The 27,469-nt window shown below is 54.8% G+C and overlaps 1 protein-coding gene and 1 long non-coding RNA gene across 7 annotated transcripts in view; one reads left to right on the top strand and one right to left on the bottom strand.

The window, feature by feature from the left end:
• Positions 1–388: 388 nt before the first annotated feature.
• On the bottom strand, positions 389–9,659 carry LOC125108352 (uncharacterized). Its single transcript, XR_007129881.1, has 4 exons — positions 9,570–9,659; positions 2,862–2,981; positions 864–1,111; positions 389–594 (listed from the first exon to the last, which is right to left on the bottom strand). It is a non-coding gene; the product is annotated as an uncharacterized LOC125108352 (long non-coding RNA).
• Positions 6,742–27,469, top strand: part of TET3 (tet methylcytosine dioxygenase 3) — a 103,230-nt gene continuing 82,502 nt past the window's right edge. The window contains exons 1-3 of one of the 6 annotated variants that reach the window (XM_047744058.1): positions 6,742–6,897; positions 8,975–9,696; positions 24,309–24,365. In XM_047744058.1, coding sequence (XP_047600014.1) covers positions 9,394–9,696; positions 24,309–24,365 — 360 coding nt within the window. In that variant the 5' untranslated portion in view covers positions 6,742–6,897; positions 8,975–9,393. The other 5 variants (XM_047744062.1, XM_047744057.1, XM_047744060.1 and 2 more) reach the window with 5 other exon arrangements.

The raw sequence follows: 27,469 nt of genomic DNA, 5'->3' as shown, positions 1-27,469 counted from the left end.
GGAACAGACTCTAACCCTGCCGCAGGGCTGCTTCAGAATGTAGCATTTGGTATATACATATGCTAAGAAATGATATGTTGTTTCTCTGACATTCAAATTTAACTGGATGTCCTGTGCACAGACCCTGCATATCAGGTATATCACGTAAGGAATTTGCCTGCCTGCCTCCAAGGAGGCCCTTATGGCCAAGGGGCAGCCTCCTCCCTGGGTCCTGGGGATATTTTCCAAAAATCCCACAGCTTCGACTTTTCTACACCCATCGGGCCCTGTGGGTTACTTTCAGCTTTCTGTGTGTCGTTGTTCTTCTCCCTCCTTTTTCTAGCAGCTGTGAGGTTCTTCTGGGGCTTCCATCACTGCCTCACTTGCGTGTCCTTTGCCCGCTGCACCTTCCTGTTTGAGGCACTAATCTGTATGTTCACTGTGGCTCTTTCTGCCTTTACACCCCTTTTCTGTCTGAAAGGCTTTGGTTCAGCATAAATAATTACATTGTTTTCCAAAAGTTGGATGTTCAAATTCGTCCTTTATTGTGGTTTGGAATGGCCAGTGACAGGCGGATGTGGGTCATTGGCCTAGTCCTGTCTTCAGGAGGACAACCTAAAGAATGGCAAGGAGAGGGAGGCATCAGCTCATACCTACCCCTTCCCTGGCTTAGCAGATAAATACTGCCATGTTGGCAATACAGACTCCCTCCCCAGGAACGCTGCCAGAGTGACCTCGAATGACTCCATCCATCAGTGCAGGTGTTCCCAAGAGTGCCTCTCCTGCTCCATGGGGAAGCACTGCGGCTTTTTCATCTCTAGCCCGTTTATCCCTGAAGACTTTGCAAGCAGAGCTTCTCCATTTGTAGGGTGCCCAGGAATCACCTGGAAGGCTCTTTGGAATGCAGAGCCTGATTCAGAAGCTCCGGGGCCTCCTGAGAGTCTGCTCTTCTGCACACCGTCAGGGCTGCAGCTGCTGCGGGCCCACCTGTCACACCTGGAGAGCCTAGACTTTGGAACTTCTTCTCTTGATAGGCTGCAGGATAGTCCAAGCACCCCATCTTTTCAAGTCCAGGGCTCTGGTGAGACTGCCACGCCCAGGAGGTCTGAATCCACGGAGGTGGGATCCATATCTGTGAGAAAGGAGGCCTCAGGGTGAGGGCAAGGAGGGGAGCAGGAGTGAGAGCTGGTTAGCTACCTGGTGGCCGAGAGAAGGGACAAGTTCAGGACAGTTTAGAGTGGAGGTGGCAGGCGCTAGGGCTGCTTGAATATGTAGGGAAGGATGTGTTTGGAGGATGCTTGTCTTAGCTGGGGAGGCTGTTAGGGGGCTTCTAATCAGAGGCAAGTCCCATCCTGGGCACCTGGACATCATTACCTCCCTTCTCCTAGATAATACATAATATCCTCCCTAAAGATTGTATACATTTTAACTCTGGTTGTCATGGCTACATGTGGTTAAAATATTGTAAGTCCCTTTCTCTGTGAATGGGGAAGAGGAAACAGGGGATGGGACGGGATGAAAGGAGGAGACCACCTGAGTGCCTACTATACACCAAGGTCCGAGACAGGACATTGTCATAGCATGGATCCTTTGGTCCTCTGCAAAGGAGGTGGTATAAGTAGCATTTGGACAAATGGGAAGGAGGCTGGGGGAGAGGAAGTACCTCACCCACAGTCACAAGCCAATGCACAGCGGAGCTGGAAATGGAGCCCAGGCACCCAGAGGGAGCATGTCAGTGTTTGGGGAAAAGGGAGGTGTGGGGGGAGAGGTGCACAATGGCCAAGTGGATTGGTAGGGGCTCTGAGGATGGGTTTGCCAGCATTGCACAGTTCCTGCAAATGGGGCTTGACCCTCATGCATAAAGGATATGGGGCAGGGGAACCTTGAGAATGAAAGGGGTTGATATCAAGTTCAGGTCTCAGATGGGACAGGCTCCTGCTCTGCGGAGACGGAACAGGAGCAGCATATAGAAACAAGGCAATGGGACAAGCAGGTTGAAGTTGAAGCCATCTCGTAGGGATGCTCAACTCTTCCTAAGAAGGCTTTGCAGCGCTCTGGCTGGATTCTTAAGATGTGTAGCTCAGGAATTTCATGATTTCATAGTGCACGTATGTTCTGTGCTTTCCTCTCCCCAACTCTCCACCTTTTTTTTTTTTTTAACAAATTCCTTTTAGAAAGGCTGACCTTGCTCTTCTGAAAACTTCCTCCATACATCCTCAAGTCATCAGTCCCTACCCTGTTGATGTGACTCTGTAAATCTCTCTCCAGTACTTTTCTCCACCCCCACCTCACAACCCACCTGGAGGCCACCATCATTTTGTTCTCACCTGGGTTCCTGCAGCAGCCTTCCTGCTGGGTGCTCTGCCTTCATGCTGAGATTCTACCACATCCCCTGTAGGGCAACCCTGAGTGAGATGTGCTCTCTTCCCACAGCACAGTTCACAGGACGGACCCAGGCACTCTGACAATGTGCTGGGAAGGTTCAGTTTCGAGAGACCATCAAAGGCTTCCTGGAGTGTCACCCAAGTTTAGCCAGGAAGGATGAATGGGAGTGAATGGTGAGAAGGCAGGAAAATGCTTCTGCCATCACTCTGCTGTTTTAGAACTTTCCTTTAGCAGGTGGGCCCCTGGTGATAGAGATACCCTGAGTCCTTTCCACTGCTGGACACTTTCTCAATTTAACATTAATTTCTACTGAGTTTGCCCCACTGCCACTCATCTCTTCCACTATGCTTCCCTCTGCTCAGATTTCCTTGTCCCTGGTCTCAGTCTCAGAATCTTCTCTCGTGGGAGAAATGACAAGCCAATAGAATGGGAATCTCAGATTCTCATCCCCAGGAGGCAGAAGCACTCATGAAATGGGTGGAACTGATTGCGCTTACACACCCCTCGAATATCCACATCCGCTATTCCCTGTGTGTTATTAGTGCTGTTATAACCAAATGTTTGCTTCTCCTTCCAGGCACGGTGCTTCCTGGCCACCTTGCGACTTGCTATGGCCACTAAAATGAGAGCAGAAATTATGTGAATTGCTTCCAGGTAAACACTTGGGAAATTAGTGCTTGATCTACCCCATCCACATTTCCTGCCTTCAGGGCCAAGGGGGCAACATGTCCAGTTGCAGCTGCCTGAGTCCCCGAGTGGCTATGGGAAACAGAGCTCCTATTGGCCCCCAGTGGACATATTTCATGATTGACACATGGGGCTTGTTATTATCATGAAACCTAATGGATCCTGACTGTTACATCGGGTCAAACCAAGGCTTGGGTGTGGGGTTACCAAGGCCTTTATAGCTGTTTGATGCTCAGCAGCCTGTGTCTCGGAGTCCATCAAAGTTCCCACCCTCCTGCCCAGTCCCCTTAGGCTGGAAGATTTCCAGGTTATTTCATCTCTTTCCTATTACGGTGGGGACCTCGCATTCTCCTCGCTAGTTATGCAGTCTATTTGATTCAGCCTAAATTCAAAAATAAAACAGGAAAGCATTTGCTGAGTTACTCAGAAAACATAGTCTAGATATGCTACACACATCACACTAACCCATGCATGACCAAAAGGAATCTACGGACACATCTCTCTCTTCCTAAGAGCAAAATGCCGGTTTCTGCCCCATATCAGCTCTGGCCCTGATAGGTGAATTACAGAGGTCCTGGATTGTAGGCCCAGTTGTGCCACCTGGTAGTGAATGACCTTGGACAAATTACCTCTCTGAGTCCCTGTTCCTTTATCTGTGAGATGGCGATAATAAGAATAAAAGCTATGTCACAGAAAGGAAAGGAAAGTAACACTCGCACTTGGTGTATTCACCACTCTGTAGACAGAATGATAATATATGTGGAAGTGCTTTGAAACAGGAAAGCTCTACAAAAACATTAGCTGATAATATTTTTAACCAGTACAGGACCAAAGAAGAAACACGTCCCCAACCAAATACCCCCCTCCCATGCCTTCAATCTTTAAAGCCCAGGTGGGGACCTGGCTGTATGTTTACTTTTCTGCAAAAGGTTCCATAGTGCAAAGCTCCTTCAGACAGGACAAATTGCGTCTTAGCTAAAGAGAAGGAGCAGGGCCAAGCATCTCAGAGGTTAGTCGCACGAGATCATTCACAGGTTCCGCAAGCAAGTGGCAGCGTTCATTCCACGAAGTGACTTCCAGAAGAACCACGCGGCACATCCGACCCAACTCCCTGTGCTCTTTGCCGGGTGCTGAATCCACTGCCGTTCCTCAGTGGAGCGGGAAGTCCTCATGATTTCCCAGCCCCACCTCCGTCCCCAGCCAGGGAAACGCCCCCTGCCAACCCTGCAGAGCTCGCAGTCCACTGGGCTTGTTTCCTTCGCGACGAGATTTCCCTTTCTAACCCTTGGGGCAGCTGCGGCAGCCAGGTCCTGACCTCACCGGAGCCCTGGCCTAAAAAAGGCTCCGTCTTCGGTCGCTGGGGGGTGGGGCTAACCACCCTGCTTAATTAAAAGGAGCCTCTCCCAGTCTACTTCCTCTAAGCGCCTGGGGCCTGATCCTGGCCGCCGCCTGGGTGCTGATCTGGCTTCCCAACCGCCGGCTTCCGCGAGTCCAGTGCTCCTCCAACTCCAGCGTGCATCACCCGAAGGCTTGTTAAAACACAGCACTGGGCCCGCACCTGCAGTTTCTGCTTCAGTAGGTTTAGGTGCAGCCCGAGAGCTTGCATTTCTAAGTTCCCAGGTGTGGGTGATGCTGCGTCTGGGGACCACAGTTAGCAAACCACTGCCTCTAGCTTAATGCCGCCTGGGGCTTAATGGCACCTCGGGCTGCTCTACCGCCCTGAGTGCCAGGAAGGAGTAACCCGGCAGCACAGGAGGCCCACTAGAAAAAAGACAAAGCAAACGCTCGGAAGCCTGTGGGTCTTCGATGTCACTAGGATATGTCATTGATCAGGTTCTACTGACCTCATTTCTTCATTCAACACATATTGATCCAGTGCTAGGTGTACAGTTACAAAGGTGAAAAGACAAGGTCCCAGCCCTCTAGGAGCCCAGAGTAACTGGGAGGGAAATGTACCAACAATTACAATGCTGATAAGATAAGTGTTGCAAAGGGAGGGAGCATCAAACTTCTTAGCGGGGGGGGGGGGGGGGGGGGGGGTAGGTGGGGCTCTGGAATCCAGGGAGCTGGAAAGTTTCATAGAAGAACTGGCATTTATGCTGAGACTTGCAGGACGAGTGGGAATTTGGCAGGTAGAAGGAGTAGCTGGGGAGGGGTGTGTGGGGGGGGTGAAGTGGGAAGGGGTTTCCCTAGGCACAGGAAATGAGCAAATGAGAAGGGCAGGGTTCCAGAGGGAGAAGCAGTTGGGAAAACACAGGCAGGTGTCCGGCTGGGCCTGGTTCCCCTCCCACCTCCCTGGCTGCTCCTTGTTAGTCTCTGTGGCTGGTCCCTTGTCAGGGCTGTTTCTCTGGAGCCCTTTCCTTTCACTCTCCATGTCCGCTACCGTGAGCGCCTCCACACCTGAGGCCTCACACTGTGCTCAACAATGAAGCTCATGTGTGTGTTTCCAGCTCCACATGGATGGCTCCATGCATGTCTCCTGCCACACTCTGCTTGGTGAATGGCACCGGCATCCACCTAGCTAGCTAAGCCCCAGGGTTTTGTGAAACAACCTCTGCTCCCATAGATGGCTGGTGGAGAGTACTTTAGCACAGTAAATTGCTCAGAATATGGGAGGAAAGATGCCAGACTCAAATTCTGAACCTACCATTTGCTAGCTGAGTGACCTTAGGCAAGTTACTTAATCTCTCTGTTTCTTTATCTGTAAAATGAGTTTCATGATAGTACCTAGTTTAAAGGTTGTTCTACGGGTGAGACAATAACTATTCTCATTTATTATGCCCTATGAAGAAAAAAAGAAGTAACTGATTTCAAGTAATGCTGTCTAGAATGCCCTAGGCCAACTACTTGGATTCTCTCAGAGTTGGTGAGTACCTTGTCCAAGGTCACTATGCTAGCAAATGACACAGCTGGGTCTGGAACCCAGAATTCGCTGTCCCTAAGCCACCTGCTTCACCCCATTGTCACGCTATCTGGAGATTGTGAAACAAATAGGGAAATGCTTATGGTATAAAGTTAAGTGAAAAGAAGGCAGCAAATTGCGTAATCAGAGCGAATACAACCACGTTATTAAAAAAAAAAGGAACTAATCTACAAATAGAAAAGGCTACAAGGAAATGTAGCACATAGTTAAATGGGGTTGTATTTGGGTGATGTTTGTCTTCAAATTCTCTGTATATTCTACATTTTCTTTTACATAATTTTCATTAAAATGAAATTATTGAAAACATTAAACATTTATTACACTGACAACAATTTCAAGTCCACAACCTGTTCTCATGTTTGATTGAAAATTACACTCTCAAAGTATCTCTTCTCAGCTCTAGACTTACTTCCCTGAACACAAACTCTTTAGTCCTCTCAAGCACCCGGGTAGGAAGTAAGTACCGCAGCCACCATGTCCGCTGCAGCAGGCTGTCAAAAAAAGGCCTGTGAGGAGGGAAGTTCCAGGCAGAACCCCGGCTTCTCCTACCGCCTAGGGCTTTCTGGACAGCGCTACTTGAGATCAGTTACTTTTTTTGTTTCTTCTAAATAGCCAGCCGAATGCTCTTTTTCCAGTTCTGGCTGAGTTGTTAGCTTCAGCCGGGCGGGGATGCCTGCCAGGTACCTGGCTCTCTGAGCACCGCCCAAACTGGTCAGGCCAGTCCGCCCCGTGGTTGTTTCTGCCAGGACTTGCCCGCGCGCGAGCGTGTGTGTGTGTGTGTGTGTGTGTGTGTTAGAGACCCACCCTTCTCCCCAGCAACCCAGGTAGGTGGAAGGCAGCTGCGGGCACTCGCCTAGCAGTCAGGCCAGATGGGTGGAGCAGAATTAATTTAACCTGGAATTTCAACTTGGCCTGCACAACAGGTGAGGGAAAAAAAGCAGCAGAGAGAACGGGCAGTTTGGCAACTTGGAAATATTCTTGTGTCGTGCTCCTTGTCCTCTGCCTGGAAAACAGCCCAGGGTGACTTTTCAAAGTGTGTGCACCGGCTAATGGGACTTGGTTGCGCCACGGCCCCTGCGGAGGCTCTCCGAGCCCCTCCTGAACGCTGTCCTCCCCCGTTACCCTCCGCGACGCGCCCGTTCCCCCTCCTCTGGGAGGCAGGGCGGGGGTATCGGGTTAGTCTTTGTTTTCGACGCGAAAGAGCCGAGTGCGGCGCGGGGGAGGCTCGCGATGGCAGGGCCCTGGGGTCCGCCTGAGTACGGCGCTCGGCCGTGACCCCTGCGAGGGTGCCCCGCGGCCGTCCCGCAGCCTCTGCCCCCGGGTACCCCCTCCTTGCCGGCCAGGCTGACTCGGTACGCAAACGCGCGATGTCCCCCATTGTCCTGTCTCGGAATGAGCGAGCGGCAGCCGGGAGAGGGGGGTCAGTCAGGCCCGGAGCTCAGGGCTCCCGGGGGCTCCGGGGCCGTCCCGGACCGCTCGGGCCCACAGGGAGCGGCAGGAAGTGGGGACACCAGGGCCGGCTCGGCCGAGGGCCTAGGCTGGGAGGTCCGCGTGCCCCACCCCGCGCGGCCCGCCTCGCCTGCCCGGGCTGCAGAAGCGCCGGAGGGCGGGGGCCGCCAGCCCCAAGGTGGCAGCCGGGTCCTGCGAGGGCCGACGCGGGGGTGGGGAGGTGCTGCAGGTGCAAAGGCTCGGCGGCGGAGCCCGGCCCTGCGGCCACCGGCTCCCCGCTCCGTCCCCTCCCCCCTCCGAGGGAACCCCCCCCCCCCCGCCCTCGCTCAGCCCCGGACCCGGCGGAGGGGGCGGCGGGGCCGGCGGGGCCGACGAGGCTTGGCCGGGCCGCACGTGCGCGCCCTCCCGGGCGGGGGAGTCCCCGGGCGAGCACGTGCCGCGGCGCGCGGGGGGCGGGGAGTCCCGCGTACGCCTTCATTGCTGCTGCTGCTGCCGCCGCGGCCGCCGCTGCCTCTTCCTTCCTCCTGCGCCGTCCCCTCCTCGGCCCGGGCGGGGGGCTCCGCGCGCCGAGCTCGGCCCGGCCAGGCGCTCCGAGAGGCGGGCGCCCCAGGCGGCGGCGGCGGCCGCGACGGTGGTGGCGGCGGCAGCGCGGGCCGGGAAACTTTGCCCCTTTGTGCGCTCCGCCCCGGAGGCGGCGGGCAGGTCGGTGCAGTCGGTGCCTTTCCGGCTCCGGGGTGGGGGAGGGGCGGCGGGGAGGCGTGGGGGGCCCGGCCCGGGGAGGGGTGGAGGGGACGGCCCGGGGGCCGCCCGGGGGGGGGGCCGCTACTTTGTTGCGGGGGACGGGGCGGCGGTGCTACGGGTCACAGTGTAGCGGAGCCGGGCGGGGGCGGCGGGGCGGGGCGGGGGCTGCGGAGCCGCCGAAGCCGAGCGGCCGAGGCCCCAGAACAAAGGAGCCCGAGCGGCGGCGCGCGCGCGGCCCGGCCCGAGCTGGAGCGCGCCCCCCTCCCCGCGCCCCCTCGGCGGAGCGGGCCTCCCTCCCCTGTCTGGCAGACCGGCGGGGGAGGGGGGCGCGGCGGGGCTGCCGGCGCGGGCTACCCCGGGCGCGCCCCCGTCCAGGCCGCTTCCGTGCCGGGGGCGCTCGGGCAGCCCAGCCGAGTGAAGCTCTCAGCAAACTTTATTTTGAAAGCCCTGCTCCCTCGGGGAGGGCCCAGCGACCTCCAGTGAGGGGTGTGTGTGTGTGGGAATTTTGGTGAAACTCTCCGAAGCCCGGGGGTGGGGGGGAGTGGACAACTTTCTTAGAAATCTCACCTTGATTACCCCCTTACATTTGTCGGGCAGGTTCCCTCAGCACCCCCATCGGGCGCAAGGCCTCCTCCCGCAGGCGGGGAGCGGGTGCCGGTGCGCCCTGCCAGAGGTTCTAGGCAGGACTTCATGTGAGCAAGCCCTTTCTCTTCCCCCATTTTCTCTTCTTCCAGAAGCAGGAAGAGGTAACATGTGAAAGTTGTCCCTGAGCCTCGAGTGATGCGCTTCCCCTTTCTGTCTCTTTTTTAGGCAACGCTGCCTTCTTCTCCATCATCCTGCCCCCCGGAGGACAAGTACCAGGAGAACCTCCTCAACCTGCCCAGCCCCCACCACACACCCACCTGCTCACCTCATGCCTGGGTCCAGGGTGGGTGAGGGTGAAGAACCCGCCCAGCCAAGATGATCCCTTCTCTGGGGACCGCTGCTGGTGTCCTGCCCCAGATCCCGGGCTCCAGCAGATGGGAGAGTGGCCCCCGACTGAGCCCGGCCAGAGTGCTGCAGAGGAGGTGAAGAGGCGCCCATCCTGGATACTGGAGTTACTTGCCTTCACCCTTGTGCACTCTTGACTGTCTTAGGAGAGAAGGACCTGGTGGAGGGCCTTGGCGGGCAGGCAGGGCACTGGACCGCGGCCCTTCTCTGGAACCTATGCCCCTGCCCCTGGCAGCACTATGAGCCAATTTCAGGTGCCCCTGGCGGTCCAGCCGGAACTGCCAGGCCTTTATGACTTCCCTCAGGGCCAGGTGATGGTGGGGGGTTTCCAGGGGCCTGGGCTCCCCATGGCTGGGAGCGAGCCCCAGCTCCGAGGGGGTGGAGATGGGCGAAAGAAACGAAAACGGTGTGGTACCTGTGAGCCTTGCCGGCGGCTGGAGAACTGCGGGGCCTGCACCAGCTGCACCAACCGCCGCACGCACCAGATCTGCAAACTGCGCAAGTGTGAGGTGCTGAAGAAGAAGGTGGGGCTTCTCAAGGAGGTAAGCGGGCCCTTGCTCCGCCGCCCTGCCCTTACCACCGACCGCTGTCCTCCCAGGGGCTTGTCGGACACCGTTCAGCCCGTGCTTCCGTTCTCATCCTTTCGGTCTAACTCTGGATGGGGCCTTGGGCCCAAGCGGGCTTGTGCTTCTTTGCCAGGCTGATGGTTTGTAAGCGAGGAACCAGGGAGTGGGGGCTCTGGCCAGCACTCTCGTCTCTGATGTTTGCATTTGATGCAGGACACATCCGGCCTTATTTCTAGAAGTTTTTTTGTCCTGCTTGAAGCCTCAGGTGTACTTCAGGGTCACACCAATACTTGGGTGACATGGGGAGTGGTGGTGTCAGGTAAGGGGTAGAGACTGAGGGATTTGGAAAGAAAGATTTGGGGTGACAGGGTGGTTTTATGCTGCCCTGATGGAATGGGATGGCCCCATCATTCTCAGAGAGACAGCAAGAAGCCAGCTGGAACTGGAAATTTAATGACAACCCATGATTTGGGTTCCCCTGCTGGACTGAAGTATTTCTGGAGGTCAAAGACTTTTCTTTATCTCTTGTGTTCTCAGGACCCGGCCCAATTCCTTGACATGTAGTCGGCACTCGGAGACTAATGGAATGAATGAGTGAATGAATAAATGATGTGCTTTTGAGACCCTGTCAAGCCCAGGAAAGAGTACTCCCTTTATTTGGAATAGGGGGATGGAGGAAAGGAGGAGCGGGGACGAGATGAAAGGGGAAAGTGGAGAGGTAGTGACCCTGTACTGGCCATCTTTTCCTTCTAGTTGGGTGGCAGGCTGCCAGCACGAGGTTGGTGGCAGCCTCGATAGCGGAGAGTTGGCAGGAGTAGTGATGAGCAAAGTTGAGCAGCTTGGGAGGAGCGGTGGAGCGGCTGAGGTCGCTCTAGGCAGCGGAACTGGCGCTGGACAGAGCCGGCGGCCTGCGCTGTCTGCGGGGCTCCTCCGCTCTGCTACTGATTTGTCCGAGGGCTCAGACGACTTGAGCCCCTTCTCTGGGCCTGTCTTCTCCCTGGGGAAATGGAGGGGTTGCGCTTGATGGCCTTTGAAGCCCTTTCCAGCTGGGCTGGGAGCCGCCGCGCTTCTGAGGGCTAGGGTACCTGTGGCTTCCACGGGCTGGCGGCTGGTGCTTGGGATTTCCCTGACCGCTGAGCGCCCAGCTGTGCCGTGAGCTTGATGGGGCTGTGGTCCCGTGGCTGGATAGGAAGCTCCAAGTGTCGGGGGCAGGGAAGTGGGTGTCGCTGGGCTGTTTTTTGCTCTTTTCACCTTCTGTCCACTCCCTGTGGAAGCTGCCTGTCACGGCCCAGGACCACAGGCTCTGGGCTTGACTTCCCCGGTCTCTGGTTAAAGCAGGCGGCTCCCCACCCCAGCCTGGGAGACCACGTCCATCCCCTGTATGTTGCTGGTGCCGTGGGGAGTTGGCATCCTGCTGGTGTGGGGCCCTGTGGGTCATTTCTGAAAGCGGGGAGAAGAGCAGCGGTAGGCTTCACTGCTTGGCAAGAGATCTGCTGTTCTGGTGTAAGGAAGACCTGCTCAGTCTACTTTGAAAGCTTGGTTCCCTTGGTTGCTTCCTTCAAGCGTTCACCCTCCCCCCACTTATGTTTCACTCTACTTCTCTTGTGATCAAACCCGAGGAGCAGGGGGACTGATCTTTCCAAGTTGGATGTTCCTGGAACCAGTGGCACTGTCGAACCATGTCTGAGCTTTTCTTAGGGCAGCACCAGTGCGGCATAGCCGAGTGAAGGGGGCGGGGAGTGAGGCCAGGATCCTGTCATCCTTGTGCCTAAGCTGCTGGCCTGGGCAGCCCGGTGATCATGGTTCAAATACAGGGATCTGGCTTCGCTGAGGCTTAGAGACAGCTCTGCTGAGAGATCTGTATCCCTGTGGACCTCTCCATGGCTGGCTATCCCTGTAGGCCCCCAGCATCTGGGACTGGTGGCCTGAGGTGTTCCAGGACAGAAGGTCCACATATGAGCATGTAGACCAGTGCTGGCCCACACAAAGTTCTCCCAGTTTCTAGGGAAGTAATGGAAAGGGGACAATTGGAGTGAGCTTTTTTTGACTTGTTTTAAGCATAGATCCTTTCAATTTGACGTTCAAAATGTGTTTTCTTTTATAAAATGATGCCTTTTATAAAAGGTGCTGATGGAAAGTGGGTCTATTTTTTTAAAAAAGTCTTTACTTGGTAAAATACAAGATGGTAACTAGTAGCTTTAGATCTATGATTTTTTTTTTTTTAATGGGTCTGTGAAAGCTGAAAGCGTGGGACCACTGTCCAGACCATGCTGCCTTTAATGAGCGTATCTCTGGCATAGTCATGGAGCTGAGAAACACCCCAGAGGCTCTGCTTGCATGACTGAGCCAGGGAACCAGCCCCGCATTTACCAGCCCCAGGGGGACTGCCGGGACCTTAAGCATTAGATCTGAGCAACCTTGTAGCAGAGGGAATGCGTCCTGGGATTGGGGAGGTTGGGAAAGGGGAAGACATATTACTGACATCTGGGGATGGTTTTTGGTTTTGGCTCAGGAATGGACCTTTAGAGTTTGGCCCTGATTCTTCAGGTGGGGCAAGACACAGCATCCAGGAGTTTCTTGAGAACCAGTCCATCTCCTTGCCTCCCTGCTCCCTGGCATTTCTTCTTCTAGGCCCCTTTTACTTCCATCCCGTCTCCACCTCCCCCTGCCTCCTTTGAGCTGTCTACTAACCGCTTCCTTGTATCATTCTGTAAAGGAGGAACATTATCTTGGGCTTCCTGTCTTTCTTCCCTTCTCACTCTTTTTTGTAGTGTGTGTGTATGTGTGTGTAGGGGGAGGTCCTGTGGAGCCCCTTCTCTCAGAAGTTCATCATTTTAAGACTAGAGAACGCTCCCAGGGACGGGCCCTCCCACCAGAGCCAGGTGACTGCTCTCTGGGACTGAAAGCGAGGTCGTCTGCCTTGACGTGGTTCATTCCTGGACTGAGGTCTTTCTTCCTAATGGCAGGAAGGATTTAGGTCCTAGGCTGATGTCTGAGGCTGATAGTCTTCACATTCTTTTTACCTGAGTGGTGACTTGTAGCACAATGAAGATGCTTAATTAGAAAAGTAGGGTTTGGTGGGTGTGGAGACAAAGTACGTCTCAGACCCCAAAGTAAGCACTATACTGCTTACTGTCTTGAGCACTGCTGTCTCTCTCTCTCTCTTTTTTTTTAAGTAGGCTCCATGCCCAGCATGGAGCCCAACGCAGGGCTTGAACTCATGACTCGGAGTTCAAGACCTGAGTTGAGCTCAAGAGCTGACACTTAACTGACTGAGCCACCCAGGCTACCCTTGAGCATCGGTTTTTTAGTTGTCGGATGACGTGACCCTTCTCTGCGGGGTTGTTGTGAGGATTAATGGAGATTAAAATATGTATAATGTCTGGCACATAGTAGGTAATCAATAGATGGGGACAAAACATTCCTAGAACATCTAGAGAAGATGGTTGGGAGTGAACCCGAACTCTGAGGGGTGGTGATGGATGAAAGAAACAGAGACAGTGTGGTGTCTTTATGCATAAACAATTCTGTATTAGTTAGTCTCTGAGTGGTAATTGTAGAGATATAATACAAATTAAGTGTTTATCTCTAGACATCTTGTAGCTTGCTCACAGAAGAACCCTGGAGCCGGGCTGAAGGAGGGAGGAGTTTGCCAGCCTCCGTTCTGGGGGAGGAGGCTGGACACCCGGGGGCCGGGACCTGCTGTGGTCTTGGGCCTGACTGAGAAGTTGCTCATGGGTGAAGGCACTAAACACCTGATAGGAAGGGTCGGAGAATAAATATTAATGGAAAAAAAATCCAAACCCTCCTTAGAAAAACATGTGTATGAGGTGGGAAGCTTGACTGAGAACATTGTGGGTGAAAACGAAGAGAAATGGGAAGATATATATATAGTGTGAAAACACTGTGTGGCCCTCGGCCACATGGCTTCAGTGGCTCTCTCTGCCAGTTTTGAGACAAGATACCTCAGCGTTGGGGACCCCTCCACAGTATCAGAATACCTGTGAATTCTTGCCTTGCCTGTCACTCTGTTTCTGAAGACAGAGGCTGGGAGGAGGGGTGCTCTCGGGCTGGCGCCAGTTCCCACCAGCAAGGGGAGGAGAATTGACTGGTAAAACAGAGGCGATCAGATCCATTATTGAGAAAGGAACCCCAGCTTAGCGTCTGTGAAGCCGGAGTGAAGGCTGGACAAGGACAGGCATTGGCCACAGAGTTTAGAAATTTTTTTTTACAAATGCAAACAGTTTTTAACCCCATGGCCACAGGCTCTAAAAGGGAACTTAGCAGGAGGGATAGGATTGCCCCCTCAAAAGGAAATGCTGACAGTACAGCCCTGAATGGTGCCCCAAGGAGTAAGGTGGTGGGACTCAGGGAGAACTGAGCCATCTGGGTGGCTGCGCGGGCTGCTGTTGAGTGAGCGTGGATGGTGGAAGGCCACGCTCCATATGTGGAAAGGGGGTGCGTGTCGCTGAGGGCAGATTCAGGAGTAGTCTGACCCCTTAAGAGGAGTGTCAGGAAGTCCAGTGGCCAGAATGTGCTGAGGCTGGTGGAAAATACCCAAGACAATAAACATCTTGTATATACTCCTCCGGCAAGAACAAGAAGGAAGAGTAGGCTTACAACTTCGCCACATAGCTGGGGACCTAGAACAGCTACCAGGGGCCCTGCTGTGTGGGGAGGAGTGAGCTTGGGGAAGACTGCGCGGGTGTGGGGTGTGCTTGTGTGCTTGGGGAGGGAGGGCCTGTCCGCTGCCTCAGCCTGAGTGTGAGCCTTTGGCTCCCTGCGGAACAGTCACCTGCGCTTGCAGAGTGACAATCTTTATGCAGTCACGGTGGCTGAAAGAGGGCTGAAAGACTGGAGACAGGCAAAAAGTCCCAATTTTGCAGAGATTTGGGAAATTATGAACACATAAGCTTGACTTCTGTTTTGGCCCATTCTATTTTTTTTTTTAAAGATTTTATTTTTATTTATTTGACAGAGAGAGATCACAAGCAGGCAGAGAGGCAGGCAGAGAGAGAGGAGGAAGCAGGCTCCCTGCTGAGCAGAGAGCCCGATGCGGGGCTCAATCCCAGGACCCTGAGATCATGACCTGAGCCGAAGGCAGCGGCTTAATCCACTGAGCCACCCAGGCGCCCCTGTTTTGGCCCATTCTAGAGCAGATTGTTCAAAAGGTGGTTTGTGAGACTAGAAAGGCAGGTGGTGAGCTCTGGGGAGTGGGATTGGTCCCTGTGGCTCTTTATAAAGCTGCCCAGCCAAATTAATAGATCTGGTTTTCTGCAAATAAATGATGGCATCTCCTGCAGCTTCTTGGACAGATGAGAAGGCCAGCTTTTTATTTAAAGTCATCCTGAAGAGAGGCCACTGGCATAATCGCCTCATTCAGTCTCTTTATCAACCGTGTGGCCCAGGGATTCCACTTTTGCCATCCCCTGGGTTCTACTCTCAGGGATTCTGATTTAATTGGTCTGTGGTGAACCTAGTCAGGCTGGGGCTCCCCAGGTACATCTAATGTGTCGTTAGGGTGGAAAGTCGCTGATGCAGATGAGAAACCGAGGCAATGGGCGCCCGCCTGGGCTCTTCTAGCGCTGGTTGCTTGCTTACCCTGAGTCTTGGAGAATCTGAATGCTTTGTGACCAGGTGTCCTCTGTGCCCGTCAGTGGACCAGCAGCACTGGTGTTACCTGGGAGCTTGTTAGAGCTGCAGAATCTTGGGCCCCATCTAGGACGTACTGAATCAGAATCTGTGCTTTAACCAGATTCCCAGGTGATTTCTATGTGCATACGGTGTGAGGAGCCGATCTTCAGCACTTGTGTGACTGGAAAAAGGGGGTGGAGCTTGGAGAAGGGGCCAGAAGTAAGTCTGGATGAACAGGTAGACAACTCTAGTTGCCAACAAGAGTAAGGAAGATGACCCACCCATTTTTCTTTCCTTTTCTCTCTCTTTCTTTCTTTTTAAGATTTATTTATTTCAGAGAGTGTGCATGTGGGTACACATACACAGCGTGTGGGAAGGGGCAGAAGGAGGAGAGAGAAACTTAAGCAGACTCGGAGATGAGTGTGGGGCTCCACAGACATGGGGCTCGATCTCATGACCTTGAGATCACAACCTGAGTGGAAACCAAGAGTCGGATGCTTAACCAAGTGAGCCACCCAGGTAGCCCCAACCCAACCCATTTCTTTGCCCTGCAGGTCAGGGAGACAGGAACCTCGTGAGATTTACTTCAGGTTTATTCTTGTTCTTCTGGAACCCATTACCTTCTAGTATAGTGAGTTATCAATAAAACCCCTTAAGAACTTGTGGAACTTGTGCGTGTGTGTTTTGAGAATAGTCAGGAGAGGGTTCTCGGAAGATGTCTGCTGGTAAGCAGCCTGGCAGGATCTTGGAGCCCATGAGAGTAGTAGATGGTGGTGGTTGTGAAAGAGGGGTGTGTTTATAGAACCTTGGATCTTATGGGAGGGTTTGGAGATTTATGGAGGAGAAGGCATGTGTACCATATTCCTAAGATGCCTGAGATGTTGGTGGGGAGTAGGTGTGTCAGCTCTGGGAGTGGGGTGGAGTGGTGAGGGCTGTGGTGCAGGTATTAAGTTGAATGATAGAACAAGGGGTTAAGTGGGGGCAGTCTGGAGCAATGGGCCGCAGCCAGAGCTGATGGAATCTAATCAGTGAATCCAGAATCTTGTACTTGTTGAAAAAAAGAAAAACTAATACACAGGTAAGGAAGCCTGGTTTCCTACTTCCTAGCAAGTAGGAAGAGCTGAAACTCTGAAAGCATTGTTGACAGCCTCTCTTGAGATCTGTCAGAATGGTCACATGTAGGATAACTGAAGGAAATAGGGCTGTTCAGCTTGGCAGTGAAGGATGCCAAGGTGAGTCTTATGTGAAAGAGGGAATTTCTATGTGTAGAGGAGTGTGCAGAACTTTTAGTAGTGGGTGGAAATTATAAGCAGGGAGATTGAACTTGTGTTAGAAAAAAGAATTGTCTAGGGGCGCCTGGCTGGCTTAGTCAGTGAACATGCGACTCCTGATCTCAGGGTCGTGAGTTCAAGCCCCACTTTGGGTGTAAAGCTTACTTTAAAAAAAGAAGAGAAAAAATAAATGTCTAACATTTACAGCTGTTCCAAAAATGAAGAGCCAGCCCTCAGAGGGAGTGCCTCTCCTGTGCCTGCACACGTCTGGGGAGAGGCTGGGTGTTGAATGGGAGGGATGTCATGAGGACATCCTCTGTCAGGTGGGGGCTTCCACGCTTAGTGTCTCCTGTTGAGACTGTGAAGTATAATATCAGGTCTGTTTTCATATTACTTAGACAATTACTTTGCAGAAGAAACATTGCTCTTAGTAAAAGTTTTTGGTCAAGTTATAGACAATCTTAGACCTAGACCTAATCTCAGACCTGTGTTGGAATAAAGTCTGTGAACTTTCTGAAAATTTCTGCCAAATGATGTGTGAAGGTACTGGGTGTGTTTTCTCAGGGGAGAGGGCCTGTGGTTTTCAGCAGATTCTCAGTAATACTCATGGACTCCCCAGATTTAAGAAATGCACTCTTTCTGAGCTGTCCAGTATGGTAGCCATTAGCCCTGTGTGGCTATTTAAATTTAAATTTAAATTAATTAAAATGGAATAAAACCAAATTCGGTAACTCAGCTGTACTAGCAACCCTTCAGTTGCTCAGTATGCACATGTGGCCATGCCTTGTGCCCAGGACAGCACAGATAGCGAATGTTTCCATTACTCTGAAAAGTTCTGTTGAATATGGAGTTTCCCTGTGTGATCTCTGGACTCTCACTGAAACCTGTAACTGGGTTGGGGACATAGTTGTTTGTGCTGGCGGCTCTCAGAAGAATATTTTGGATTGGGATCCCTGTCCCCACCCCACCTCCAAGGTAAGCGGGGAGGGGTGTGGAAGGGACTGGTGCTTTCCTAGACTCTAACACACCCTGAAGCTCATCATCACTTCTCCTGGAAGGCATGGGCTGAGTTTTATGGGGAAAGAACAATAGGAATGAGGCGTGGCTCCCCACCCAAAGGCTGTCTCTGAAGCTCCCTAGGGCGAAGTGCCCCCCCCCCCCCCCACTTGACCACCGGGAGCTTGCCTGTGTTTACATCTAGCCCTGTTGTCTCCTTTTTGCCTTGGGCCTCCGACTGGTTGAAAGACCACATCAGGGGTCTCAGGAGTTGTCACTAATTCCCCATCCCCCTCCCCATCACTTCTTCATAGCTCCCTTGTGGATCGAAGGTAGGACGCTCAGGAAGAGAGGTGTTAGAAAGGAAGGGCACCCCTTCATCTCCCTTGAGTCCTCTTTTGGCCTGGCCAGCAGCTGGGCGGGGGTGGCGGGGGTGGTGGTGGTGGTGGTGTTGAGGGCTGAGGTGGGTCTCTACCTGAGTGTGGCCCGTGCAGGGCAGAGGCTGCTGCCGTGCTTGCCATGGACACATCCTGTGGGGCCTCATCTCCCATCATTTGCCTAAGAAATCCCATCGCCCAAGTTTTTAATTAGTTTTTGAGGGAGAAGAGAAAGCTGGCACCTGACTTGTGGGGTGACTGGCTGGCCTGCAGGTGACCCCAGGCCTGGGGCTTGCTGGCTTGCATCAGGTTATACAAGTTCTTCTTCCACTGCCGGCTCTGAGCCGTGTAAGTGCCAAGTCCAGTGACCACCCCCCACCCCCTAGCTGGGGAGGCTGCAAACAGAGACGCTGCTGGGAGAGCAGCAGTTCGGGACCTTCCAAATGGAAGGGGAACTGCATTGGGTGAAGTCCTTTGGGGGCGTTTACCAGAGGAGATGTGCCCCCTCGGCCCCCACCCCTCCTCCACAAGGCTGGAGGAAGCCTCAGGAAGGGGCGTGGGGATGTTGGGTCAATAACAAATACCCAGGCACTGGGCTAGATCGAGTCTGTTCTGCTCCAGAGCCATTCACGCTGGAAGAACACGGACTGGCTCACTCGGGTCTCCTCTTTTCCTCTCTTCACGGATTGCTCTGCTCTTAAGGGTATGCGTTCATGCCCCAGTACGGTGTGGGGCGTCGGGAAGCCCTGGTGCTGGGACAAGGAGGAGAGGTACCTCCCCGGAATGTTCCTCGGGTCCTGGGATGGGCAGCGGGACCGGCGGCGGGACTGGCAGTGTCCCCTGTGCTGGGGGAGGGCTGTCACTCCCTCCGGCACTGGCTTCAGTTTCCCAAGCAGGAAGGCATCTGCTTTGACTCGCCTCGAGTTGCCTTCCCAGCCTCATTCAGCGTGAGTCTCGCCTGGGACTGTCCAGGCAGTGGAGCCTCAGCTGCGGGAAGGAGGAGGCAGTGCTTGCTCTGTCCTTAATGAGCTCACAGTCTGGGGAGGGAGACAAGCGTGGAAACAAATAATTACAGGACAGGCTGCCAGGGCTGTGAGGGAGGAGGGACGCCTGGAGGGCAGAGACCAGCCTTACTCACCTTTGGGCCCAGCGGGGAAGGGAGGAGATATGTTCCGAGAGTCTCAGTGTAGCCATAGGTGAAGGGTGAGAGGGCTTCCAGGAGGAAGGGGGCATCTTGCCTGAGTCTGAGGTGTGTGGAGATGCTTCTTGAATGCTCACGACTGGTGGCAGGGTGTGGAAGGACTGGACTGACTGCAAGGGACCCCTGAGGGTATTCCCGGGTCCTCCAGGTGGTAGGTAAGACGCTTTGTGTGAATACCTCTTGGAAGTCTTCCAGGGGTGGGTGCTGTCCCTGGGTTTCTAAACTACTCAGCATTCCTGTCCCACCTCTCTACAACCTCTTAAGGTCTCATGTTGTTTGCTTGGATCCTGGAACGTTTGGCGGCCCAAAGCTATTGAATTTGGGGTGGGGAAATAGACTCTAAGACTTTCTCCCAAGCTTCGAGGAGGCCTGTGGGGTCTGGGCAGAGCTACAGCCTCCGTCTGGTGGCCTGGGGGGCCCAGGTACGTTCTGTTTGTGAGTAGGGAAGTCTGTGGGCGGGCGGAGTTTTTGGCTGCCTCTGACTGTGTTCCCTCAGACGCTGCTGGGCACATTGGTTCAATCTGTCTCTGCTGCGTCTCTAGTCTCCAGGAGAAGCACCTTTTCTCCTCCTCCTCCTTCTCCTCCTCCTCCGTGTGATTGCTGTTGACACAGACTTCCGCTGCCAAAGCTAATTGTGAGCCCTGATCAGTGAATGAAGGCAAAGGCAGTTCCCATGACAACCGCAAAGAGTTTCAAATATAGGGGATGATGTGTGTGATGGGCTGCAATTACTTGGGTGGAAATTGATGCATGGACACCGGGGACTTCAAACATAGGCTCTGAAGGTGGAGGGAGTATTGGGTTTCTTTGGCAAGATCCTTTGTGTGGTAGAAAGGGAAGGAGAGGAGGGTACAACTTCCCCACAGTTGATTTCAGGTGCCTTCTGGGTGTGGTATGTTGGGCAAAACCCCTCAGGGGCTTTGGAAAGGCATGACTCCAGCCATTCTGGTGAGGGGAAGCAGGACCCCCAGACTGACAAATAGTAGTACCAAGTGTCAAATGAGAAACGTTACAAGTGCTGTCGGCTGGCAGAGGACTGGGGTAACCCTAGAAGGCTTCCTGGAGGAAGTAGGTCTTGAACTGAGCTTTAAAGTAAAGCCTGTGGGGAGTGACCTCATTCAGGACACAGCTGTGCCGGAGAAGAGAACTTTGTCTATTCTCTGCCAACACTAAAAGAGTTAGGTTGATAGGAAAATCCTAGAACTACCCAGAGCAGCCCCGACTGTATCAGTGCAAGTGAGGAGATGGCAAGAGCCCTGCTCAGTCATTTTCTAGTTGTGTGACCTTAGGCAAGGTGTTTAGTCTCCCTGTCAATGGATTTCTCTATCGGTAGAATGGGTGTGAATAATTCCTGTTTCACTGGTTGATTTTGAGGATTAAATAAAATTGCTACACCATGCTCCAAGTATGGGGCCCTGCGTGGGGTTGACATTTGGTTGATGTTCCCGCACGTGCTCCTGAATCTGTGTCTGCATGTGTCCCCATCCCCTAGTCTTGGTGTATCTGTGTGGTTTCTGGCCTGGGGGTACCCGTGTCACTGCGGTTCTCAGTGTTGGGGTCATTTGCGTGTTCTGAGAGTGAGCAGATCCATCTGCCTCTCCTCAGTGGGAATGGCTGTGGCCCTATTCCTCTTGTTGGGAGTATAGTGGGACTGCGGTCATGGCAGCCCCCAGGGGGCCCAAGGACATCTGGGTCAGTCACTGAAAAGTCCAAAATGCAGAAAGAGAGCCCAGTAGAGATAGGAGAGGGTTGGTCATGGGGTGTGAAGAGTGTCTCTGCTAGGAGCATGGGCCCCTGACTCCTTGGAGCCCTGGCATTCCAAGTGCCTCAGGAAAGGGTAGAGGGCCCGTGTGGGACAGAGGTGGGGGCAGGTGGACTACTACAGGCTCTTCTTGGGTATCCGCAGGCTGCTGGGGGTGGGGAGCCAGGACTGGTGGGTGGGGTAGGACTGAGCTGGCACTGGAGTTTTGGGGGGGTGGTCAGACAGGGTTGCTCCTGCAGGCTGGGGAGGAAGACTTGTGCGGGCTGAATGAGGCTGAGGCTCAGCTCTAGCTCAGTCGGAGCAGGTCTGCCCTCCCAGGAGAGCAGGTGTCCCTTTGATCCTTGGGGACCTCAAAGAGAAGGTCAACCAGGAGAGCGGCCTCCACATTTCAGTGCCCAGCCCCCTCCCTCTCCACCCTCCTTGCCTAGAAACTTAGCACATTCCAGCTCTGTGCAGAGCCTAGTAAAGTGGGGAAGACAGGGCCCCCGCCCACGTGGGGAAGACGCCGTGTAAATAAATAACTGTGCTTGGTTGTGAGTGGTGCTCTAGGAGAGGCTGTGAGCTGTGCTGTGAGGCCCCAGAGGAGTGGGGGATGCTCGCGGGGGCTAGAGGAGCTGGGAAGGCCGCCCAGGGAGGGAACAGGCAGAGGAAGCCCAGCACCAGGCGCGGGAGGGGAAAGGGGAGAGGAACCGAGTCAAGGAGCAGCTTCACGAAGTCTCTGAGGCATGAAAAATGTTACTATTCTCAGACCCATAGCTGGAAGGGAAGTGGTTAGGTTCAAATGACCCTGTCCCTTTTTGCATTTCCCTGGGGTTGGCAGAGAAGGGGGCAGTTAAAGAACTGGAACGAGAAAGGCCTAGATTGGAATTCTAGCTCCCTTCTCACCAGCTGTGTGTTGCTAGGCAAGTGACTTACCATCTCTCAGTCCACTTCCCCATTAGAGGCAGGGCTGTGTGTGGAGTAAGTCAGATGCCCAGTCAGATGCTCCTATGGCGTCACTGGCTCGGGGCCTGGGACAGAGCAGGAGCTCGAGAAACTGTGGCAGCCACAACAGCTATTAATTGTCACTGTCCAGGCAGTGTTAGTCACTCTGATCGGGCAGCAGATGATGTGTGGGGCGGGGTTGGAGGTCCAGGGGTGGTGGGGACCAGGATAAAGAGGGCACTTCTCTTGGCCTGGCCAAAGTAAGAGCTTTGGGGGTGCAGAAGCCGTTTCCCATCTTGAGCCATGGTTCGGGACATTGCTCCTTGCCTCGCCTTGTTACCTACACTGGAGAGGAGCCAGCAGGGCTGCCCTTTGTCCCCAGGGGTGAGGCAGGTGTGGGCCCTGGTGCTTCTTGGAGTCTCCTCACCAGAGCCCGAGATGGCTCGTCCCACTCTGAGTATCAGCACAGGACACCCCAGAGGGGGCAGCGATCGGGCAGGTAGCAGAGCTCCTTTGAAACAGAGGCTCCCACAAGTCCTAACCAGTTCTATCAGCCGCCTCTCCCCTGCTGCTCAGCGTCTTCATCTGTGAGATGAGAAGTGGCCCACGGTGAGCTCCCCCCGAAATTCAGAGTGCTGGTGGCTCGCTCTGCTCAGTCATGCGGTGGGCGCCATGCTACCTTTCTCTGTAGAATCCTCCAGACTGTGCAGGGCTTCGCTGGTATTTGTAGTTCCATTCTACAGAGGAGCCAAGTGAGGCTGAGAGGTAAAGTCACACGTGGTGCTGTGGCTGGATATGATGGAGCCAGGAACTGGGCCAGCCACATGAGCGCCAGATTCTGTGGCTGGCCCTTTCCCACAGAGGTGGAGATTTTGGGGTGTTCAGCTCCAGGGAGGGTTAGGGTGCAGCAGGATGTGCCCGGGATGCCCAGGAAATGAAAGGAAATGAAATCCCCATCCTGTTCTTTCTCCTCCTGCTGTTCTTTTAGTCTCCTGGGTGTTATAGTGTTCAAAGGCTCAGAGTCTAGGAAGTGGAGGCCAGACCTCTTGGGGTCCTGATCACCTCCTCTCCTCAGCCTTTCCCAGGGCTGGGAAGCCCTGAGGTCTGGGGGCCCCCTAGGACCTGGAGAGCCACCTTCTGTGGCCTTTCTGAGAGAAGAGGAAACATCATAGTGGTGGTGGCGGCGGAGGCTGTCTGGCTGGGGTGGGGTATGTTCAGGCATGAGGGATGAGTGATCCAGGGTAAGGTGTGGGTGTTTGTGTGTATGGGGAGGGCAGGGCTGACTTGGTGAGGCTTTGAGCCACAGGCAGTGTGGGCTTCAAGTAGTCTCTTCTCTGAGGTGGGCGCTAGAGGGAGGGAGGAGCAGGACTGTGTAATGGTTCAGTCTCGCTTTACAGCCAGATGGGTCTGGCTCTGAATCCCAGCTCTTCCCTGTTCTAGCTGTTGTCACCTTGGGTAAGTTCCTTTGCTTGTCTTGCCTTGTTTCTTCATCTGCAAAAATGGGGTAAAGGTTCACACTGCCAAGACTTTTTTTCTGTTTCTTTTTCTTGGAAGATGAAGGGGGCTGTCACCCCTTCTGCTCTTATCCCAGCACCCGGCACCGACACTGTCCTGGCTGCTGCTAGGATGAGGTAGTATGCTGGTGTCCTCGGGTTAGAGAGCTGCTACGAGCGGGGGGAATCCCACCAGTCCACCCCAGCTCGGCTGGGCGCGATCTGTCCTCTCTGACCCCGGAGATGCAGAGGACGCCCTGGGTATTCCTTCAGGGTCCCCTGCTTGGGAGGAAGCGAGGTGCCCCGGGATCCCCCGCCTGCCAGGGAGCGGCGGCGGCAGACCTGGGCAGCAGCCAGCGCAGCTCCGCAGCACCCTTGGCTGCGCCCCCCGCCTCCCGGCTGGGCAGGTCCAGCCCCCGGCGGCCCTGCCCCCGCCCGGCGGGCCACGGGGATTGGCTGGCGAGCGCGCCGCCCCCTCCACACCAGCCTCGCCGGCGGCGGGGAGGGGAGCCAAGCCGGCAGCTGGCTGCCGCCTCCTCTGCAGTGCCTCCCTCCGTGTGCTCCGGCGGGGATAATGGGAGGCCCGCCGGCCGATGCACCAGAGGAGGCCGGCGGAGGTAGAGCGGGCAAGGCGGGGAGAGACGAGGCCAGACAGGACGCGGGAGGAGGGGCAGTGCCCTCCTGGATCTCGGGAGGGGGGAAAAAGGAGAAATGAAAACAAAAACACAGGAAGGCGAAGGAGCCCATCCACCAAGAGTCTGGGCGGCAGCTGGAGGCAGGAAGATGGTCCCTGCTATCCTTTCTTTCCGAGGCCCCCTCCCTCCCATTCTCGTCCTTTCTCTGCAGCGGTGCTGGGGGTGTGCAGCAGAAGGACTTTGCTTCTTTCCTGGTGTCTGCCGGGCTCATCAGTCTCTCTGGCTTCTTTTGCAGGTGGAAATAAAGGCTGGTGAAGGAGCCGGGCCGTGGGGACAAGGGGCTGCTGTCAAGGTACCTTGTGCGCGCGCGCATGTGTGTGTGTGTGCGTGTGTGGTGGGGGTGAAGTGTTTGACTGGATTGGATAAAAATAAAGGGTCTCCTCTGGTGATCCCTTAATCTCCCACTGTGTGTGTAGCAGCAGCCGAGGGGGAGGGGTGGCGGGGGTGTGGGCGACCAATGAATTCTCAGGCCTGTGTGGGTTTTGTTTGGATTCTTTTTGCTTTCTCAGCTGGATGGTTTGGGTTCAGTTGGGATTGGGTTTGTTGAACTGTGTGTGTGTGTGTGTGTTTTTAAGACATGCAACCCACTCCCCACTCTTGCCTCTGGAAATCTCTGGAGAATATCCCTGGTGCTGTTGGTTTGTGTCCAACCTGCAGAAATCCCGGGGCGCCGGGGTGGGGGGGTGTAAGGGGGGAGAGGGGGTTGTGCTCCTGAATCTGAAGCTGATAGGGTGTCATTAGTCATGCTTCTGTCACCATGGAGATGGCTGGAGAGGAGAGGAGGTGGTGGGGGTGAGGATATTTTGGGTAGGGTGGGGGCTGATGCAACATCATGACTGGGAATCCGGCGCGGCTGTTGTTACTCTGTGCAGCTGGGTGTCTGGGGGACTGGAAAGGGAATGTTACCAGGTGCGTGGGCAGCAGAGAAGGGGGCACTGTGGTCGTCTGAGTGCTGAGACTGGGGTATTTGGGGCAGGGCAGGGCAGAATCTGTTGGGGTATCAGCCATTGCTGGGGAATACAGATGCTCCTCTCGCGTCGGCAAGGACCGGGATCGGTAGGTTTCCTTGGGCTTTGCCCCTCTTTTCAGGGCTGGGGACCTGCCGAGTGTTTGGGATTACTCAGCAGTATCCTCTGCTGGCCCCGGGTGGAGAAAACAGAGCGGGAGGCAGCTTCGTGTGCCTGCCTCTCAAGTTGCTGGGCAGAGGGGCTGGTGAAGGAGCGTGAGGACTGTCGGGCAGGGGCAGAATGCGGGGAGGGAGCTCGTCCCTGCGCCTGCCTCAGCCCTTGTTTCCTCTTTGGCCCACGGAGCCTGTGGGAGTCAGGTTGCTTGGGTAGCAGGTGGGCAAGCTGCTTGAGTCCCCAGACGCTCTTAGACTTTGGTCCCTGGAAATCCTCCTCCCGCTTCCTGGGAAAGCTGTGGGAAGCTCTGTGGAGGTGCTGAAGTGGCACCCTGCCGCCTCACTGCCTGGGTGGGGACGCTGCTAGGGAGGGGCTCTGCTTCCCCACGTGGGATGGGGGCTCCAGGGCGAGGCGGCTGCTGGGTGGATTGGGAGCCAGGGTGGTTCCCTGGCCTCCTCCCAAGGAACTTGAGGCAAGGAAGTGCTTGGGGGGAGGGCACGGATTTTGCTCCTGAAGCCGTATTCTGGGGGAAGAAGAACCAGGGGGCCTTAGCTCCTGTGGGGAGCTGGGTATGCCTCCGTGGGGCTGGGAGCAGTGGGTGGCCCCCAAGGCAAGCAGGGGGTGGTTGATACTGGCCGTGCTGTGGGTGGAGAGGAGAGATCTGTGAGCTCACTCGTTCACTTCTCCAGAGCAGAACCCCGGGTTCCACCTCCACTTCCTTCCCTGGCCTCCCACTGCTGACTGGAGGAGCTGTAATCACTGTGCGTGCTGTTGAGGGCTGTGGGCGCTGAGATCATGTGGTGCACCTGTTCTGCCCCCCACCCTGGGGAAAACAGGACTAGGGGATGAGGACAGATGGGCTCAGGAAGGAGGCAGCTCCCTCCCTCCTCTGTGTCTCTGGCCTTGTCAGCCAGAGCTTCCCTCTGTGCTGGAGGAAGGACTGCTGGCAGGTTTGTTTACTCCCCAAAGCACCCCTCTCCTGCCTAGCCATGGATTCTCTTCTGTTCTTTCCAAGTATGTTCTCCATTTCTCCCTGCCTGCATTCTGCTGGCCCCGCAGTGCTGCTGGAAGCTCTCAGCTTCATACCTCAACCTTTAGTAGTGTGGGCATGCGGCAGAGGCTCCTTGAAAAAGCAGAGGAAGCCTTCCAAACACGTCTTCCTCCTTCCCCCTTCTCCGCGTAGAGCCTGAGCTGACTGTGTTTTTGAAGTTCTGAGACTGTGTCTGTGCTTGTTTTTATTGTTGAGTTGTCTGTCTGAGAATCGTAGCCTCCTCTTGGCCCGGCTTGGGCATTGCCAACAAGCACCAGGATACGACACCCACCCCCCCCATTCCTGGTGCTACCCTTCCCTCACATGGAGTTCCCTTAGGTGGCCAGTCAGGTGCTGTGTCCCACATACCTGATGAGGCAGTGTGACCAGATCCTCTTCCTTCAGCAGGTCTTGGTGTAGGAAGATGGGTCTGGTGCGTGAGCTCATTCTGAGATCAGACCAAGACTGGGACACGGGACAAGGGGGCGTCACTTGTCATAGTATGTGTTCCCACAGGATGGGTGCAAGATGGATAAAGCTCATGGGTGAGTGATGTGCAGCAGGCAGGGGGGGATCGGCTCGCTGCCGTGTGCGGAGTACAGCTCCAGAGTTTCAGGCATATCCATGAGGTAGGGTTTGCGTAATGCCTAGCAGGGGCACAGAGCTGAGCTTGCTAAACGCAGTTTGTCGTTGTACTGGCTGGTGTGTTATGTGTCTACCCATGATATCCCGAGGAACATGCTATAGCACACACTGTTGCCACCGCCTCCTTCTTGGCAGCCTGGACAGGAGTGAGTGCCCAGTGCCGAGAGCTCCAGGCCACCCCTGCTTTCGGGCTCCCACGCTGCTCCCACGCTCAGCCCCATGGGAATCCTTGACTGGCTGAGGATGTCTGGAAACTATTTTGGGACTGTGCCCGGGATCTCTGCCTCCTGTCTCTCCTTTGGACCACTGCAGAAATGCCCCTTTTGTCAAGGATCTGTGGTCCATACACCAAGGGTGACTCCTAGTTCTTTCTTGCCTGCTCTTCCTACTCTCCAGCCCCTTTGTGGGGTCTAGCAGAAACTTATTCTCTGAGGTAAGTTTTCAGGCAGCAGTGAACTTGGGGAGATAGGGGCTCAGGTGAGAGTGTCAGGCTAGAGCAGGAAGGGAACCAAACACAGAATTTCTTTTGGGAATGCCCGCATGCCTGATAAGGACTGCAGTTAGAGTCCCAGAGCTCAGCCCCACCTCCTTAGTGACCCC

Source organism: Lutra lutra, chromosome 9 (assembly GCF_902655055.1).
Source record: "Lutra lutra chromosome 9, mLutLut1.2, whole genome shotgun sequence".
Lineage (NCBI taxonomy): Eukaryota > Metazoa > Chordata > Mammalia > Carnivora > Mustelidae > Lutra > Lutra lutra.
Note: the sequence above shows the minus strand (reverse complement) of the source record. Positions and strands in the feature narration are given on the sequence as shown.